Source organism: Periplaneta americana, chromosome 3, assembly GCF_040183065.1.
Source record: "Periplaneta americana isolate PAMFEO1 chromosome 3, P.americana_PAMFEO1_priV1, whole genome shotgun sequence".
Classification (NCBI taxonomy): Eukaryota; Metazoa; Arthropoda; class Insecta; order Blattodea; family Blattidae; genus Periplaneta; species Periplaneta americana.
In genome coordinates this window covers 71,202,255-71,218,745 of record NC_091119.1, presented here as the reverse complement: position 1 = coordinate 71,218,745, position 16,491 = coordinate 71,202,255, and the positions used below count along the sequence as shown (strand labels likewise).

General features: G+C 47.6%; 1 protein-coding gene across 1 annotated transcript in view; it reads right to left on the bottom strand.

The window, feature by feature from the left end:
• The window catches only part of dlp (glypican dally-like), a 124,104-nt gene extending 107,814 nt beyond the window's left edge, over positions 1 to 16,290 (bottom strand). The window contains exons 1-5 of the mRNA XM_069822626.1: positions 16,186 to 16,290; positions 15,153 to 15,382; positions 14,840 to 15,045; positions 7,545 to 7,722; positions 6,717 to 7,420 (exon numbers count right to left, since the gene is read on the bottom strand). Of these exons, the coding sequence (XP_069678727.1) occupies positions 6,717 to 7,420; positions 7,545 to 7,722; positions 14,840 to 15,045; positions 15,153 to 15,382; positions 16,186 to 16,290 (1,423 nt within the window). The remainder of the gene's footprint in view (positions 1 to 6,716; positions 7,421 to 7,544; positions 7,723 to 14,839; positions 15,046 to 15,152; positions 15,383 to 16,185) is intronic.
• Between the last annotated feature and the right edge of the window lie 201 nt (positions 16,291 to 16,491).

Genomic DNA, 16,491 nt, shown 5'->3' with positions numbered 1-16,491 from the left:
ATTAAATCGAAGCGCTTAAAATTAATATTTTTAATTTTGTTCGTTTAACATAAAAAAGCATATCACATTTTTTTTTATTTTTTCCTTTAGAGTTTTAAATGTTTCCAAATTTTGTTTTTATAACGTGACATAAACATCATTATTTTTTACGTTCTCTAGAATATTAAATTGGAATAAGTCTTATTTTTTTCAATTTAGTTTGAAATAAGAGTATCTTATTGTCTGCATTTTCTGAACATTGAACTAAAATTAGGTTGTAGAGTTTATTTTAAATTTTCCAAGATTTTATTTAACGTAAAATGAGCAATGTTCATTCACCGCTCTCTAACACAGATTAAACACAAAAATTAAACGGTATATCATCTCTATTTTTTTTCTTAAATTTAAAAACAATGTACGTGGTAATGACCTTCAACTTCCCTGTACGTAACAAGCCAGGCGAAGAGGTTGTTCAGAGCAACACAGTCTTTTGTGCACTCCCTGCTGATTACACAGCGTTGCACGATCTCATAATTGATATATTTAAAAATGCACATTCTTCTGGAAATCTATTCAAAATACTAAAGGAATCATCCACCAGAAATAATAACATTACTTACGGTCACACACACATACACACACACACGCGCACACACACACACACACACACACACACACACACACGTAGGTACATACTATTGCAAAGAAGTGAAGTGGAAGTGGCATTCATTTCCAAGATTAGCGATTTCAGAATAGCGAAGCTGATACTTTCTTATACGATAAAATATTCTTCTGAAACTTTTGCCGTGAAAATATAGTGGGCCTATGTCTTCTGGTTGTTATTAGGGGGATAAATTGGTAATGATAGCATAAGTGAATGTAAATAATAAAAATAATATTCAAATAATATTAATAAACAATAAAGAAAATAAAATTAAAAATAAAAAACTAGCAAATTTTCAGTAGTTCATAAGTTGCATATCATCCGCAGCGTTTGTAAGGCACTGACTGTATTTTCTTTGAATTTCAGAAGTGTAAACAAGCAACTCTCTGTCAAATACTTCGGAGAATCCCAGACGACAGCTCGTAAAGGATTTGACCGTACATTTATAAATCGTGTTTTGTTGGGTCAGTGGAAACAGTTGCGTGCTTAAGACGTGAGCGTCTCTTCTTGAATAATAGAGACGCTCTTTTCCACGTAATAACAGACAATCGATTTTTAAAAGTTTCCTATATCGGATATATTTCTTTGAAAAGTCCTTTGCTTCTACATTTAGATAACTCATTATTAAAACTAAGCATACACATATTCTGCACTTCATACTTTGGTCTGAATGACATCACAAGAGTGTTATTTTAAAATCTATTAATTATAGGCCTATACATTTCTATTACTTGCCGCCCGCACAGACTGTACTTACAATATGTACAGACAACTAAAATTCCCACGTTCCTACGTGCTGAATGAGGAGCGAGGAAGCTATGTCTCGTTGACTAGTCGTACTCGGTAATGAGTATCCCTTCCCTCTCTTGGGTGTTATAATACTTCATCCGTTTTCGTTACGTAATGTTAATGTTTATGATATTCATAAAATGTCGTAATGAGACAGAAAGTGCGGTAAAGTATCTTTACTGTTGTACACATCAACTACAACTTCATTTTTACAATTTGTCAAATTGAGTACCAACGTCGTATCTGTAGCCTACAGTTAATACTCTCTTCGACATTTGAAATATTTTTTCTTTTCCCTCCATGATTTTCATGGATCACATTATTTTTCTTACTTTCGATTTACGTTTTTATGTACATAATTTTCGGCAACGGAACTGGATTTCCATTCTCCATGTCTCTTTAACGTGTCCATTACATCAGCACCTGCGTCGGCGAGCAACGAAGCGGAAGACTTCGAAAGCAATGCCCCATGAAACTTTCAGGAATTTGACAGATCAAGACATCTTGCAATACACTTTGGAATACACCCAAAAGTGTTCTGTACCCATAGTTGCGAAGTACATTTGATATTGTGTGTCTAATGCCTACCCACTTCACTTGCGTGATTCGGGTCCTCATATTGCGGATAGATGGCAGGATTTGTACAGCACTTCGGCGGGCCACGCTGTACATGATGTGTGTCTATGAAGAGTTATGTCGTGTACTAGGGTGAGTATATGTGTAAGTGTCCGTATAAGTGTAGTGTAGTGAATGGATGAGGATGTTGATGAAGGTGAGGAAGGGAGAAGGGGAAACCTTGTCCCGGCACGTAGCCTACTCTTGTCGAATAGCACCAAGAGGGCCACCAGGCTTAACGTCTCCATCGAATCGAACTCGGGCCGGCTACTCTAGAGGCAGACGTACTGCCACAGAGCTAACTCGGCGGATACATTTGCTATTGTTGTAGTATACAAAATAGCGGACATGTGTTGCAGACGTTGGGCGAAGACGAAAATATTTTCTAAAATTACAGGTATATCCCGCAAAATTTCCTTTAGCGACAGCAAATTCTCTAAGACGTTTGGTCATAGGCGGAGTTATGGGGAGTCATGGGGGCCCCCCCCAAACTTGTCTAAACTCTGTTTTTATTAATTAACGTTATAAAATACTGAAATCCAAATATCTTTTTTGTTTTTGTATATGATCAAGTTTCTGTGCTTAAATTGACGAATATTATATTATGTGTTAAATTGACGAATTAATGTCTTCAGATCATGTGTCTGGACTATAGTATTTATTTTAAATTTTTGAATGTATAAGAATTTCTATACCTCATGAGGAATGGAAACATTATAATGTTTCTTTTGTAACAGCCTGTACTCATGTCTTAGAAGTCTGCAGGTGTTCAGGCCGCCACTTGGAGATGTATAACATACTGCACAACAATGCAGAAAAAAGAAAAGTGATTCCGGTATAATGTGTAAACTTAAAAACGAGATTAAATAAAATAATAATTAGAGTTTAAAATTCATATGCTGTCTTCAGCAAAGCTTGACATAAAAATTTCTGTTAGCACTGTTACATAGTTTTATTGATGTATATGTGTTTCTGTAGGAGAAAGGAAAAAAGAGAGATTGTTTTAAACTATTCCCTATTTTAATAAAATTTACAGTAGATCTACTGTACAGTTCAAGCCCTATACAATTCGGTCCGAAACATCGTGGATATGGATGTAACACTGTAAGAAACATGCCCCCATCCCCGAAAATACTTTCATTAAATGATCATATTCCGATATACTGTACTGAACCACGGTCAAGCTATAAAGAGGGGAAGAGGTAAGTGATAACCCAGTTATAAGGGGATTCTATGGTTTTGCTTTGCCCCCCAAGGAAACTGTTCTCTCTCCGCCTATGCGTTGGTTTTAGTATTTGGTATTGTAATTTTAATGAATAGCTCTTCTCGAAAAGAGGCTCCAAAAATATCAATAATCAATGACAACACCATCAAATAAATGTCGTGGTTTGCCTCTAGTACAAATCTATATAGGCTATGTCTTCTTTTAGTAAAAATGGTACATTTCACAGGCTTGTACCCATCATTTTTCGTTATAAAAAGCCATCAATTGCGTGTACAGTACTTATTATCCACAATTTTGTTCAATAAAATGGTACTCCGTAACAAAGAACAGTGAGTCCACAATGAACGTTGCTCCCCCATTTCGGCTTTGCTAGAAAAGTACGGCAGCTGAACATTCTCAGGGACACACGCTGTACATTTTTCTTAATACACCGGACTTCAAATCTTTATACTCTAGCTCGTATTTTAGGCGTGATTTTGCTGGCATTAACGTTACAATAACTGCATTTGCTGTATTATCGATATCAGAGGCAATGCTTATTTTTACAATGATGCAAAATTATGTCAGAAAATGAAAAATATTTACCTCCCACAAATTTGTTTATAGTGACTTAGTTACCATAACTAATATAAATTCAACTGTTTCAATAATAGCATAAACAAAATCCTGTCGCCTCAATCCCCAGACAGATCTACTTTAATAAAGCGTAAAATGTTTGATTAAATTATAGTGGAAACTGAAATAATAGTGAAACAGTGAAATTTCATTAAGAAGAATTTTTAAAGCGGATAAAACGTTGTGCGATATGTTCGCATTTCAGGAGAAGATCCGAGCAAGGAATGCGAGATTTTCCCCCCACTCTTAAAACAAATCCCCCGACACGGAACCGGCGGGCAAATGACTCAGCCTTGTTTGTCCCAGTCGGCCAATGACACCAACCCCATCCACCTGGTTCTTCAAAGGCGCTGAGTTACTTGCTTACCCTCTCTTCTTACATCGCAAGGATCATATTCCCCTCGCAGGGATCTTCTCGTGAAATTTGTACCGTACATATGTAACATCATATTACAATACTCCATGAGTTATCAAACTGTCTTCGGCCTCGTTTCATACTGTAATATGAGCACGTTTCCATATTTATATCGCATATAACTATTATATCTTCGGTATTTTCCTTTAGGCATTCTTAAATTTCAATTGAAAAGTACCTCGCACAGTCATGAAGCAGTACCAACATGTAGGGTGTTTCAGGAGGAAAATACATACGTTGAAGAATTACATTAGGTAGTATGACTTGAGGCTTTCCCGGCGTTTGATGTAGAATAACTCTTCTCGGGTTCTCAGCCACGACTAATAATAAAGAATCGTAAGAATCGATTCGTGGTATCAACGAATCGTCGTTCAAAAGAATCGTAACGAATCGTCGTTCAAACGAATCGTAACGAATCGTCATTCAAAAGAATATGAAGGAATCGGCATGGTATCGTAACCCACGATTCTATTCGTTGTTTGATGTAACCTGTCAACGGACATTTCCGAACCGTGTCGAATGCTCCCGAGCGAGAGTGAAATCAAAATATGTACTGCATTTGTTAAGTATGGAAAATAATGAACACAAACCTGAAATTTGCATAGTTAAATAGAGATGTAATGCAAAAAATGTACTTCATAATAAGGTTCAGTTGATAAATTATAATTTAGAGACATTATCTTGGGTAATTTTGTAGACTAATGGAGTTCATACTGAATGGTTCCAGCCAATGAGAAAGAGACAATCCAATGTCTCGCCTCTTATGCCATCTATGAGAGAGATGTAGAACGTTTTTGTTCTACGCGTGGTTTGCAAAGGAAAGTGTCTTGCGACGATTCAAAAGAATAGTTGGAATCGCAGACTGGGAAGAATCGTGAACTCGTTGACGATTCAAAATAATAGTTGGAATCGCAGACTGAGAAGAATCGTGAACGAATCGTTAGAATCGATTCGTAATGTGTGATTGAATCGTTGGAATCGACTTCTGAAAAAGAATCGTGTTGCCCAACTCTACAGCCAGGTGAGTTGGAGATTAGCTTCCAAGCTTTCGACGGCTAGCTCTGCCATCTTCTTCAGGGACGAAGTGATGTGGGACGAAAAAAAAAAATCGAAAAATCGAAGGAGAATTGGGAGGAAAATTTAAAAGGTACGCAAAACGCGTCCTTGCAAGGGGTTGGGGGCTGTACAAAACTATATATGAGAGCTCCAAGCCTGTTGGCCACTAGTCTCACTCCGGGTTACGCTGCTCCCCTGAAGGAGCTGTAGAAAATTTTGAAGGGGAAGCCGAAATTGGACGTAACCTCTTAGGTACCACATACGCGAGGGGGGCTGAGATTGATCAATTGATCACGGAACGGGGCGAGGAGGAGTTGACTGGTGTTTGCCGTTAGGATGGCAAGACGCCGTCATCTGTTGTTCGATGACAAATCAGGTGAAGGCCGTCGGAAGAAGCGCCGTGAAATCTAAGCTGCAATTTGAGAGGTCCCTGTCCTTTCAATTTGCGACTTATTGTGATGTGGGACGAATCGAAAATCGAAAAATCGAAGGAGAATTGGGAGGAAAATTTAAAAGGTACGCAAAACGCGTCCTTGCAAGGGGTTGGGGGCTGTACAAAACTAAATATGTGAGCTCCAAGCCTGTTGGCCACTAGTCTCACTCCGGGTTACGCTGCTCCCCTGAAGGAGCTCTAGAAAATTTTGAAGGGGAAGCCGAAATTGGACGTAACCTCTTAGGTACCACATACGCGAGGGGGGCTGAGATTGATCACTTGATCACGGAACGGGGCGAGGAGGAGTTGGCTGGTGTTTGCCGTTTTGTGATGTGGGACCACGTCTAGCCGGTATATATGCAAAAGTAGGGCTTTCCGCTGCGGGCCAATCAGGAGCTAGTTCCTAGTCCCGACAGCCAGGCGCATTCTGGTTGGTGGACACGTCAGCCAATCAGGAGCCACTTGCTGGTCCCGACTGTCTGCCGTGTGCTGGTGGTCTAAGCGTATTGATGGCAGGTTTCCATGCTGTACTCAGCTGTAGACCCCCGTCTCTGTTGAAATTATTGCCATCTAGCTGGATTTCGATGGCTTCCTTGATAACTATGTCCCAGTAACCTGATGTCTTGTCCAAGATGGTGGTGGCGCTGAAATCTATCTTGTGGCCAGTTTCTAGGCTGTGTTGGGCTACTGCAGACTTATCAGGATAATATAGTCTTATGCTGCGTTGGTGTTCCTTGCAGCGTTCCATAATAGTTCGTCCCGTCTGCCCGATGTAGCATTTCCCACACTCACAAGGTATTCTGTAGACACCAGGTGTCCTGAGACCAAGGTCGTCCTTAACTGGTCTCAGCAAGATTCTGGATCTTTGTGGGCGGCTTATGGATGGTTTTAATCCCGTGTTTTCTTAGCATTCTGCTAATTTTGCCCGAGATGGGGCCGTATAACGGGATATATGCCATGCCCTTTGTCTCCTCTTGTTCCTCGGCAGGTGGTTTGTCCGAAAAGGCACTTCTGAGGGCCAAGCCGATTTCCCTGTTGCCGAAGTTGTTCTGTAGGAACGTCTTACGTAGGTGACAGATCTCAGAAGGGAGACTCTCTTTGTCCGAAATCCCTCTCGCCCTGTGTAGAAGAGTCGACAGGACCGTTCGTTTCTGTGCCGGATGGTGGTGGCTGTGTCCATTGAGATATAGATCGGTATGAGTCGGTTTCCTGTATACTCTGTGACCCAGTGTGCCATCTGACTTCCTGGAGATGAGAATGTCTAAGAAGGGGAGACATCCGTCTTTTTCCACCTCTTTCGTGAACTGGATGTTCGGGTGGATATTGTTCAGGTATTCTTGGAACTCCTGAAATTTTTCTTCTCCATGAGGCCAGACGACCAAAGTGTCTTCTACCACTAGTGAGCTGGTTTTCAGGGGCGCGTTCTCCAGGGCTCTGTGCTCGAAGTCTTCCATGTACAAATTGGCTACGGCGGGTGACAGAGGTGAGCCCATGGCTACACCGTCGGATTGCTCATAGTACTGCCCTTTGTACATGAAGTAGGTGGAGCTGAGCGTATGGTTAAAAAGTCCAATTACCTCAGGCGGGAATTGAGGTTTCAATAACTCCAACGATTCCTTGAGTGGGACTCTAGTGAAGAGGGATACAACATCAAAACTCACCAGAATATCAGATGGAGGTAATTGGACTCTTTAACCATACGCTCAGCTCCACCTACTTCATGTACAAAGGGCAGTACTATGAGCAATCCGACGGTGTAGCCATGGGCTCACCTCTGTCACCCGCCATAGCCAATTTGTACATGGAAGACTTCGAGCACAGAGCCCTGGAGAACGCGCCCCTGAAAACCAGCTCACTTCTACCGCTATGTAGATGACACTTTGGTCGTCTGGCCTCATGGAGAAGAAAAACTTCAGGAGTTCCAAGAATACCTGAACAATATCCACCCGAACATCCAGTTCACGAAAGAGGTGGAAAAAGACGGATGTCTCCCCTTCTTAGACATTCTCATCTCCAGGAAGTCAGATGGCACACTGGGTCACAGAGTATACTGGAAACCGACTCATACCGATCTATATCTCAATGAGACACAGCCACCACCATCCGGCACAGAAACGAACGGTCCTGTCGACTCTTCTACACAGGGCGAGAGGGATTTCGGACAAAGAGAGTCTCCCTTCTGAGATCTGTCACCTACGTAAGACGTTCCCACAGAACAACTTCGGCAACAGGGAAATCGGCTTGGCCCTCAGAAGTGCCTTTTCGGACAAACCACCTGCCGAGGAACAAGAGGAGACAAAGGGCATGGCATATATCCCGTTATACGGCCCCATCTCGGGCAAAATTAGCAGAATGCTAAGAAAACACGGGATTAAAACCATCCATAAGCCGCCCACAAAGATCCAGAATCTTGCTGAGACCAGTTAAGGACGACCTTGGTCTCAGGACACCTGGTGTCTACAGAATACCTTGTGAGTGTGGGAAATGCTACATCGGGCAGACGGGACGAACTATTATGGAACGCTGCAAGGAACACCAACGCAGCATAAGACTATATTATCCTGATAAGTCTGCAGTAGCCCAACACAGCCTAGAAACTGGCCACAAGATAGATTTCAGCGCCACCACCATCTTGGACAAGACATCAGGTTACTGGGACATAGTTATCAAGGAAGCCATCGAAATCCATCGAAAATCGAAAAATCGAAGGAGAATTGGGAGGAAAATTTAAAAGGTACGCAAAATGCGTCCTTGCAAGGGGTTGGGGGCTGTACAAAACTAAATATGTGAGCTCCAAGCCTGTTGGCCACTAGTCTCACTCCGGGTTACGCTGCTCCCCTGAAGGAGCTCTAGAAAATTTTGAAGGGGAAGCCGAAATTGGACGTAACCTCTTAGGTACCACATACGCGAGGGGGGCTGAGACTGATCAATTGATCACGGAACGGGGCGAGGAGGAGTTGGCTGGTGTGTGCCGTTAGGATGGCAAGACGCCGTCATCTGTTGTTCGATGACAAAGCAGGTGAAGGCCGTCGGAAGAAGCGCCGTGAAATCTAAACTGCAATTTGAGAGGTCCCTGTCCTTTCAATTTGCGACTTATTGAGTGACCTCGTATGTTTAATATACTATTAATATTATCTGAAATAGGGCATACATAATTTATAAGAAAGGTGGAATATATATGGGGAAGGGCATATAGGTCCGTGGCCCATTTCTTATAGGGCTCATCCCGACATTTGTCTTACGCCTGAGGAAAACCACGGAATACCTTAGGCAGGATGAGTTGTCTCATATAAGAGACTAGCCAATTTGGCTATTATGTTGGAGGTCATGAGCCTTGTTGATTTGTCTCAATTTCGAGACCAGCCATTTGGCTATATGATGGCTCAATTGCGAAGAGGGGGGAGAGATGTGATTGTTAATTAGGGGGATTCATGGGGATATGAGTGCAGGTCCGTGGCCCATTTCTTTTAGGGCTCATCCCGACATTTGTCTTAGCGCCTTAGGAAAACCACGGAAAAACCTTAGGCAGGATGAGTTGTCTCAATATCAGAGACTAGCCAGTTGGCTCTTAGGTTGAATGACTCTATGAATCGATGGATATATACTAGCCAATTGGCTCTATTAGATATCCATCGATCAACAAAAGTAGATAATGTTATGGAGGGATTTTGTTTAGCCCAGTTAAGACAAGGTCATTTTACAGCGGTTGCACTATCCAAGGAGTCTCATGGAGTTGAGTCGTAGCTACCAAAACCTGGGAGTAGCGCCAGCCTCCCTGTCCTCCTGTCTCAATAGTATAGCTAATGGACCTGTCTGGTGTCTACGCCGTAACCTAGGATCATACTGGCCGAGGCCAGATATGAGCGGGTTGGGGTTAGCACGAGCTTCCGCATACAGGTTCCTAGCCAGTCGAGCAATGAACTCGTCTATGGTTGGCAACTCTAGTTCATCATGGAACTTTCTTCTCGAGGCGACTCGGGGGAGATGGGTAATGAGTCGAATCACCTGGTTTTGGACAACTTGGAGTTTACGGAGATGGGACACTGCCGCAAACCCCCATGCGGGTGCGGCATAGGTAATGACAGAGCGAATGAGGGCCTTATACATGGTAAGTCCTACCCTCAGGTAGTCAGGAGTTAAGGCCGCCAGAATGGGATAGTGTCTAACTATCAGCCCGTTGGCCTTACGAAGAAGGGATTGGATGTGATCTCGGAAGTTGAGATGAGAGTCCATTATGATCCCTAAATATTTAATTTGGTTCATCCACGGCATTTCTCGTCCTAAAAGTGTGGGTGGTGGTGGTATGTCTTCGAGCCTCGCTCTTAGTGAAAAGAGTATGGCCTGACATTTCTCTACATTGACCTTGATTCTCCAGTCGTGGAACCACGGCTGGAGGTGATCTAAGATCGACTGTAATCTACGGGACGCTAATCTATAGGTTTTGCCCATCGCCAAGAGGGCAGTGTCGTCTGCATAGATATACAGATGACTACTTCTGCCGTGGATATAGCGAAACGGGAGGTCATTAATGAATATATTGAAAAGTATGGGCCCGATAATGGAACCCTGTGGGACTCCTGCGTGAATTTCACGGGGGGTGGAGAAACTAGTGCCTACACGGGTTTTGAATGTACGGCCTCGGAGGTAGTTAGAAATGAGGCGTATCATTCCATCTGGGACTCCCATGCCCAGTAACTTAACGAGGAGTCCCTCATGCCAAACCTTGTCGAATGCTCGCTCGATGTCCAGGTAAGCTGCAGCTACTACACGCTTCGTGCTCATAGCCCAGGTAATGTCCTCCGTCATGCGGAGTGCCTGGAGTGTAGTGGAACGACCAGGGTGAAAACCGAATTGCTCGTTCCTGATTTGGGGCAATACTACTTCAGTGAGGCGTCTATGTATGACCCGCTCCGCCAGTTTGCTGAGACAACTGAGGAGACTAATAGGCCTATAGTTGCTTGGATTCGTCTTATCCTTTCCGGGCTTTGGAAAGAGAACTACGTGAGCTTCTTTCCAGGGAATGGGATAGTGACCGGAAGCCAAGATGTTATTAATTATCTCTGCTATGCGCTTCATAGCTGACCTTGGGAGATGCTGCAATATAATTCCTTGGATACCGTCGGCTCCTGCGGCCTTATGAGGGCCGAGGCGACGAATGAAATGGGCGACCTCGTGGGTGTTCGTAGGTCGTATCCCATTTTCCGGCTCCCTGCTAAGGAGGTCTCGAACCGATTCCTCAACAGCTCTGATATGGGGCAAGTTTAAATTTTGTTCCACGGGTTGAAAAGTGGTCTCTAGAACGTCTGCCAGTGCGGTAGCCTTCTCCTCAGGAGTAAAGGCCGTGACATCTGGACCGACTACTAATGGGTGAATAGATTGAGACGGATTGGACAGAGCTCGAGATACACGCCAGACATCTGACATGTTTCTGCTGTCCATCGTCTCAACCTTGGATTTCCAAGCATCCACGACCGTCTCGTGGACCGCCTCACTGATCCGCCTGCGCAAGCGGTTCATTTCTATTCTATGTTGATCTAACCTAGTACGCTTCCACAATGTTCTTGCTCTATTGCGGGCGATCTTTAGGTCTCTAATATAGGCTGGGAGCTGCATCCGTCCCGGTTGTGAAGACCGTTTCGGTATAGCAGCAGCCATTGCCTTCTTTATGCACTCCGTCAGGTCGCTAACTGACCTATCTATCCCTGCCGGAGTGACTTCAGGGGGGAGTGGTGGAAGCGTAGCGGCTACCTGGTCTTGAAAGAACACCCAGTCTGCCGCCTTGTAGTTGAATTTCTCAGCGGTTGGGGAGAGTTCGACTGGGTGCATGATCTCCATTATCACCGGTAGGTGGTCGGACGGAAGATCATCCAGGGTTGTTAGTCTCGCTCTAGTTGTGAGACCTTTCACCAGAGCGATGTCTAATATGTCAGGCAGTTGATTTGCAGCATCCGGTACGTGTGTGGGTTCCCTAGGGGCCATCACGACGTATCCGTTTCCTGTAGAATTAAGAAAAAGCCTATCGCCCTGCCGATTGGGGCGTTGACAGTTCCAGCTAGCGTGCTTCGCATTGAGGTCGCCGGCGACTACGAATCTATCGGATAGACTTGTCACTATATCTAAATCGCGTTCATCTAGTATGCCCGGAGGACTGTAGGCAGCCATAAGCAGAAAGGGGAGTCTGCCTATGTAGGCTCTAATAGCCACTGCCTCTAATGCCGCTAGCTGGGGAAGGAGATACTCACAGTGCGCGATCGTAGAACGAACGAACACCGCTACACCTCCGCCTCTTCTACCCGCTCTATCTTGTCTATAGACTTTAAACCCCGCGCATCTTAAATTTACTTGGGGTGTCAGGAACGTTTCTGTTATAAATGCTACGTCTATATTATTAGCGTCTAGGAAAGCCCTGAACTCATGTCTATCATGTCTAAGGCCCCTGGCGTTCCATATACACATCCTAGCAACTCCGTCACTTCGTCTGGCCATTGAGAGAAACGAGGGAGGTTAGGAGCTTAAATATCTCCGGGAGGGCAGACATAGGATTCTCCATAAGGAGAACTATCACTTTGGTTAATCCTTCTAGGATTGGGGCGAGCGGGAGGTTAGGGTTTGCTAATTGCAACGCCTCGGCAAAGTGCTGAACTTGGTCCAAGGTCGCGCCTTGACCGGTCGGGCCTTTCGAGGTGCTTGCAATAGCTTCCTGCTGGGCCGGTGGGACAGGGGCGGAGATGGACTCTACCGTGGTAGCCTTGGTGGCTTTTCTGCTGCCCCTGTTGCGCTTAGGGCGCTGAGAAAGGGGTCCTACATTATTGGCAGCAGTTTGGGGGGCTGTCGCTGCCACGGTGGACCACAGAGGCGCGGCTACGGGCACTTCCAAAAGCGAAGGGATGGTCGCCTGCTGCTGCTGCTGTTGGCGGACCGGCCCGAGTTCCGTGCGTCGCTCCGCACGGGGCCCCTGCACAGGGGCGCGATCCTGTGGCTGCGGCTGCTGTTCTCGGAACAGCTGCTGCTGCCTCGCAGCTCGCTCCACACGCTGCTGCCGGAGCCACTCGTATTGGAGCGTCCGCTGTTCCTCGAGCTCTGCCCTCCTCCGTCGGGCAGCCCTGCTCGTTCCTTCCGTGGCATCTCTAACCTGTAGTGCCACGGGACACCCTCCATAATTGGCGGTGTGAGCGCCAGTACAGAGTGCGCATGTAGCGGGGACATCGTGCGGCTTGCGACAATCTTTAGTCTTATGGGGGCGTGCACAAGCTCGACACATAGGCTGCGCTTTGCAGCTAGCCTGCGTGTGGTAGTACCACTGGCAGTTGCTGCACTGACGCGGGCGCTTCCTGGGGACGTAGTCCTCAACTGTTACCCTCATCAGGCAGCACTGACGCAAGGCTCTCATTCTATCCCGGGTTTCGGGGGAATTCTCCACATCGACAATGACCATTGGGAGTTTGGCCTTTGTCCTTGATGAGTGCATCCTCGTCACTCGCCGGACGATTATGCTTTGGAATTCCAGGTCGCCCTGGATGTCCTCCTCATCTGTGTGAATATCTATTCCTCTTAGAACGAATCGCAGAGGCTTGTCGTTCTTGGGGCGCAGCAAGTTGTACGCTACTCCCCGTTCGGTCAGGAACCTGCAAAGATTTGCGTAATCCCTTTCGCAAACAGTTTTCACGGCCGTCCCGCCGCGCGCCCTGTACGAGCATAAGCCCAACGGTTCGTATTGTGCCTTGAACTCTAAGTTCAGTCGGCCCAGCGAGCCAGTGAAGGCTGGCGTAATAATAACAGGTGGGATATCACCACGTCGCCTAGTGAGGGCAGTCTCAACATCATCTTCCTCGTCCTCACTCTCCGACACGTGAGTACGAGCTGGGGAAGGGGGGCGGGGAACTGCCTCATCTACCTCAGGGGCAGCAGCCGTCTCCTGTGGGGCCTCAGGTTCGGCGGGGGGTGCTGCCTCCTCGGTCACGACTTGAAGAGTCGCCGCCTCCAATTGCTCCAAGGTAGAGAGAGCCGATCTCTCTTCCTTGGTGAGCTCACTAGCGGAAGGAATGCCGCCCTGCTGAGTCTTAGCTGAGCCCTTATTCTTCTTCTTTTTGGCCTTAATGACCTGAAGTGCGCCGGACACAGATGGAATCGACGGCACTTCATCAGCCAAGACCGTAACACCACGGCTATTCAGTCCGCTAGGACCGGGCAAGTCAATACGTGTCACCTCAGTGACCTTGGGAGCTATCTTGGGAGGAGTGGGCTTTCTCGGGAGTCCTGAAGGGACTGGGATGGTGGTAAGGGGACGAAGCTCAAGGATCTCCGCAACGGGGACCGGGACAGGCGGCGTCCGTACAGGACCAGCCGATCTCAGGTTCCGACGCCTGGGCGGAGGAGTAATCTGCGCGGGACGCGACACGCGCAAGTAGGAGGTGGTGGGCCCTGTCTGGCTAGTGCAAACTAGCAACCGCTGTACGCCACCTGCAGTAGGATGGCTCGTGGCCTTGTTGCTCTTAACTGGAGCCATTCGAATTACAGATTCGATCCTGTCAGGGGGGGGAGACCTAAGCGGCACTCTGTCCGCAGTGCAAGAACCTGCTAGGCCCCTTTCCCACTAAGGGTGGAAGCCCAGCAGTTACGCCCGACCGGTCGCCGAAGCCTAGCCCGGTTAGCCGATCGCAACAAGCGTTGCGGAGACCGCCGGGGACCGTCGGTTTGGTTCGCTAATTTCGTTGGCCCTGAAAAGGGCCGGACGAAAATTTGCGTAGCCCTCAGAAGGGCCGGGCAATAGTAGAAGAGTGGAGGGCGGAAAGCAAATTAGCCCGAAGGCCCTGCCTTTGGGCAGTCACTCCGGCACGAAGGCACAGAGTCTCTCCCTAGCAGGAAGCCTGCCTAGGGGCCGAGGACGGCTAGGGGTCTCCTCGAGAGAGGACCCAATCCCCGACCGGGATCCGCCTGGCCTAGGGAAGTTAGTGCGCACAGCCCTCCGTAGGCTGCGCGGCTTTCTTCGCGCTGAGCGCCGGTGGGGCAATGGAACCAATAGGCTGCTCTTTAAGAAGTGCCGATTACGTAGGTGTCCGCCGCCTGGCCGACAGAAGTACGATGCTCGGCGCCTCGAGCCTCCCTGGCCGAGAGCTGCTTGGCTGCTGCGCTCGCTTGCTGCTGTAGAACTGAGGAATCTGGTTGGTTGTCCGCTGTAGCTGCTTTCGCCGGTGCGCCAATCAGAAGTTCTCAGGACACGTCTTGCTCCTTTCACGTCCAAGAAAGAAGTCTCCCTATCATCGAAATCCAGCTAGATGGCAATAATTTCAACAGAGACGGGGGTCTACAGCTGAGTACAGCATGGAAACCTGCCATCAATACGCTTAGACCACCAGCACACGGCAGACAGTCGGGACCAGCAAGTGGCTCCTGATTGGCTGACGTGTCCACCAACCAGAATGCGCCTGGCTGTCGGGAATAGGAACTAGCTCCTGATTGGCCCCCAGCGGGAAGCCCTAATTTTGCATATATACCGGCTAGACGTGGTCCCACGTCCCTGACTTCTTTCTTGGACGTGAAAGGAGCAAGACGTGTCCTGAGAACTTCTGATTGGCGCACCGGCGAAAGCAGCTACAGCGGACAACCAACCAGATTCCTCAGTTCTACAGCAGCAAGCGAGCGCAGCAGCCAAGCAGCTCTCGGCCAGGGAGGCTCGAGGCGCCGAGCATCGTACTTCTGTCGGCCAGGCAGCGGACACCTACGTAATCGGCACTTCTTAAAGAGCAGCCTATTGGTTCCATTGCCGCACCGGCGCTCAGCGCGAAGAAAGCCGCGCAGCCTACGGAGGGCTGTGCGCACTAACTTCCCTAGGCCAGACGGATCCCGGTCGGGGATTGGGTCCTCTCTCGAGGAGACCCCTAGCCGTCCTCGGCCCCTAGGCAGGCTTCCTGCTAGGGAGAGACTCTGTGCCTTCGTGCCGGAGTGACTGCCCAAAGGCAGGGCCTTCGGGCTAATTTGCTTTCCGCCCTCCACTCTTCTACTATTGCCCGGCCCTTCTGAGGGCTACGCAAATTTTCGTCCGGCCCTTATCAGGGCCAACGAAATTAGCGAACCAAACCGACGGTCCCCGGCGGGCTCCGCAACGCTTGTTGCGATCGGCTAACCGGGCTAGGCTTCGGCGACCGGTCGGGCGTAACTGCTGGGCTTCCACCCTTAGTGGGAAAGGGGCCTAGCAGGTTCTTGCACTGCGGACAGAGTGCCGCTTAGGTCTCCCCCCCTGACAGGATCGAATCTGTAATTCGAATGGCTACAGTTAAGAGCAACAAGGCCACGAGCCTTCCTACTGCAGGTGGCGTAAAGCGGTTGCTAGTTTGCACTAGCCAGACAGGGCCCACCACCTCCTACTTGCGCGTGTCGCGTCCCGCGCAGATTACTCCTCCGCCCTGGCGTCGGAACCTGAGATCGGCTGGTCCTGTACGGACGCAGCCTGTCCCGGTCCCCGTTGCGGAGATCCTTGAGCTTCGTCCCCCTACCACCATCCCAGTCCCTTCAGGACTCCCGAGAAAGCCCACCCCTCCCAAGATAGCTCCCAAGGTCACTGAGGTGACACGTATTGACTTGCCCGGTCCTAGCGGACTGAATAGCCGTGGTGTTACGGTCTTGGCTGATGAAGTGCCGCCGAATCCATCTGGGTCCGGCGCACATCAGGTCATTAAGGCCAAAAAGAAGAAGGGCTCAGC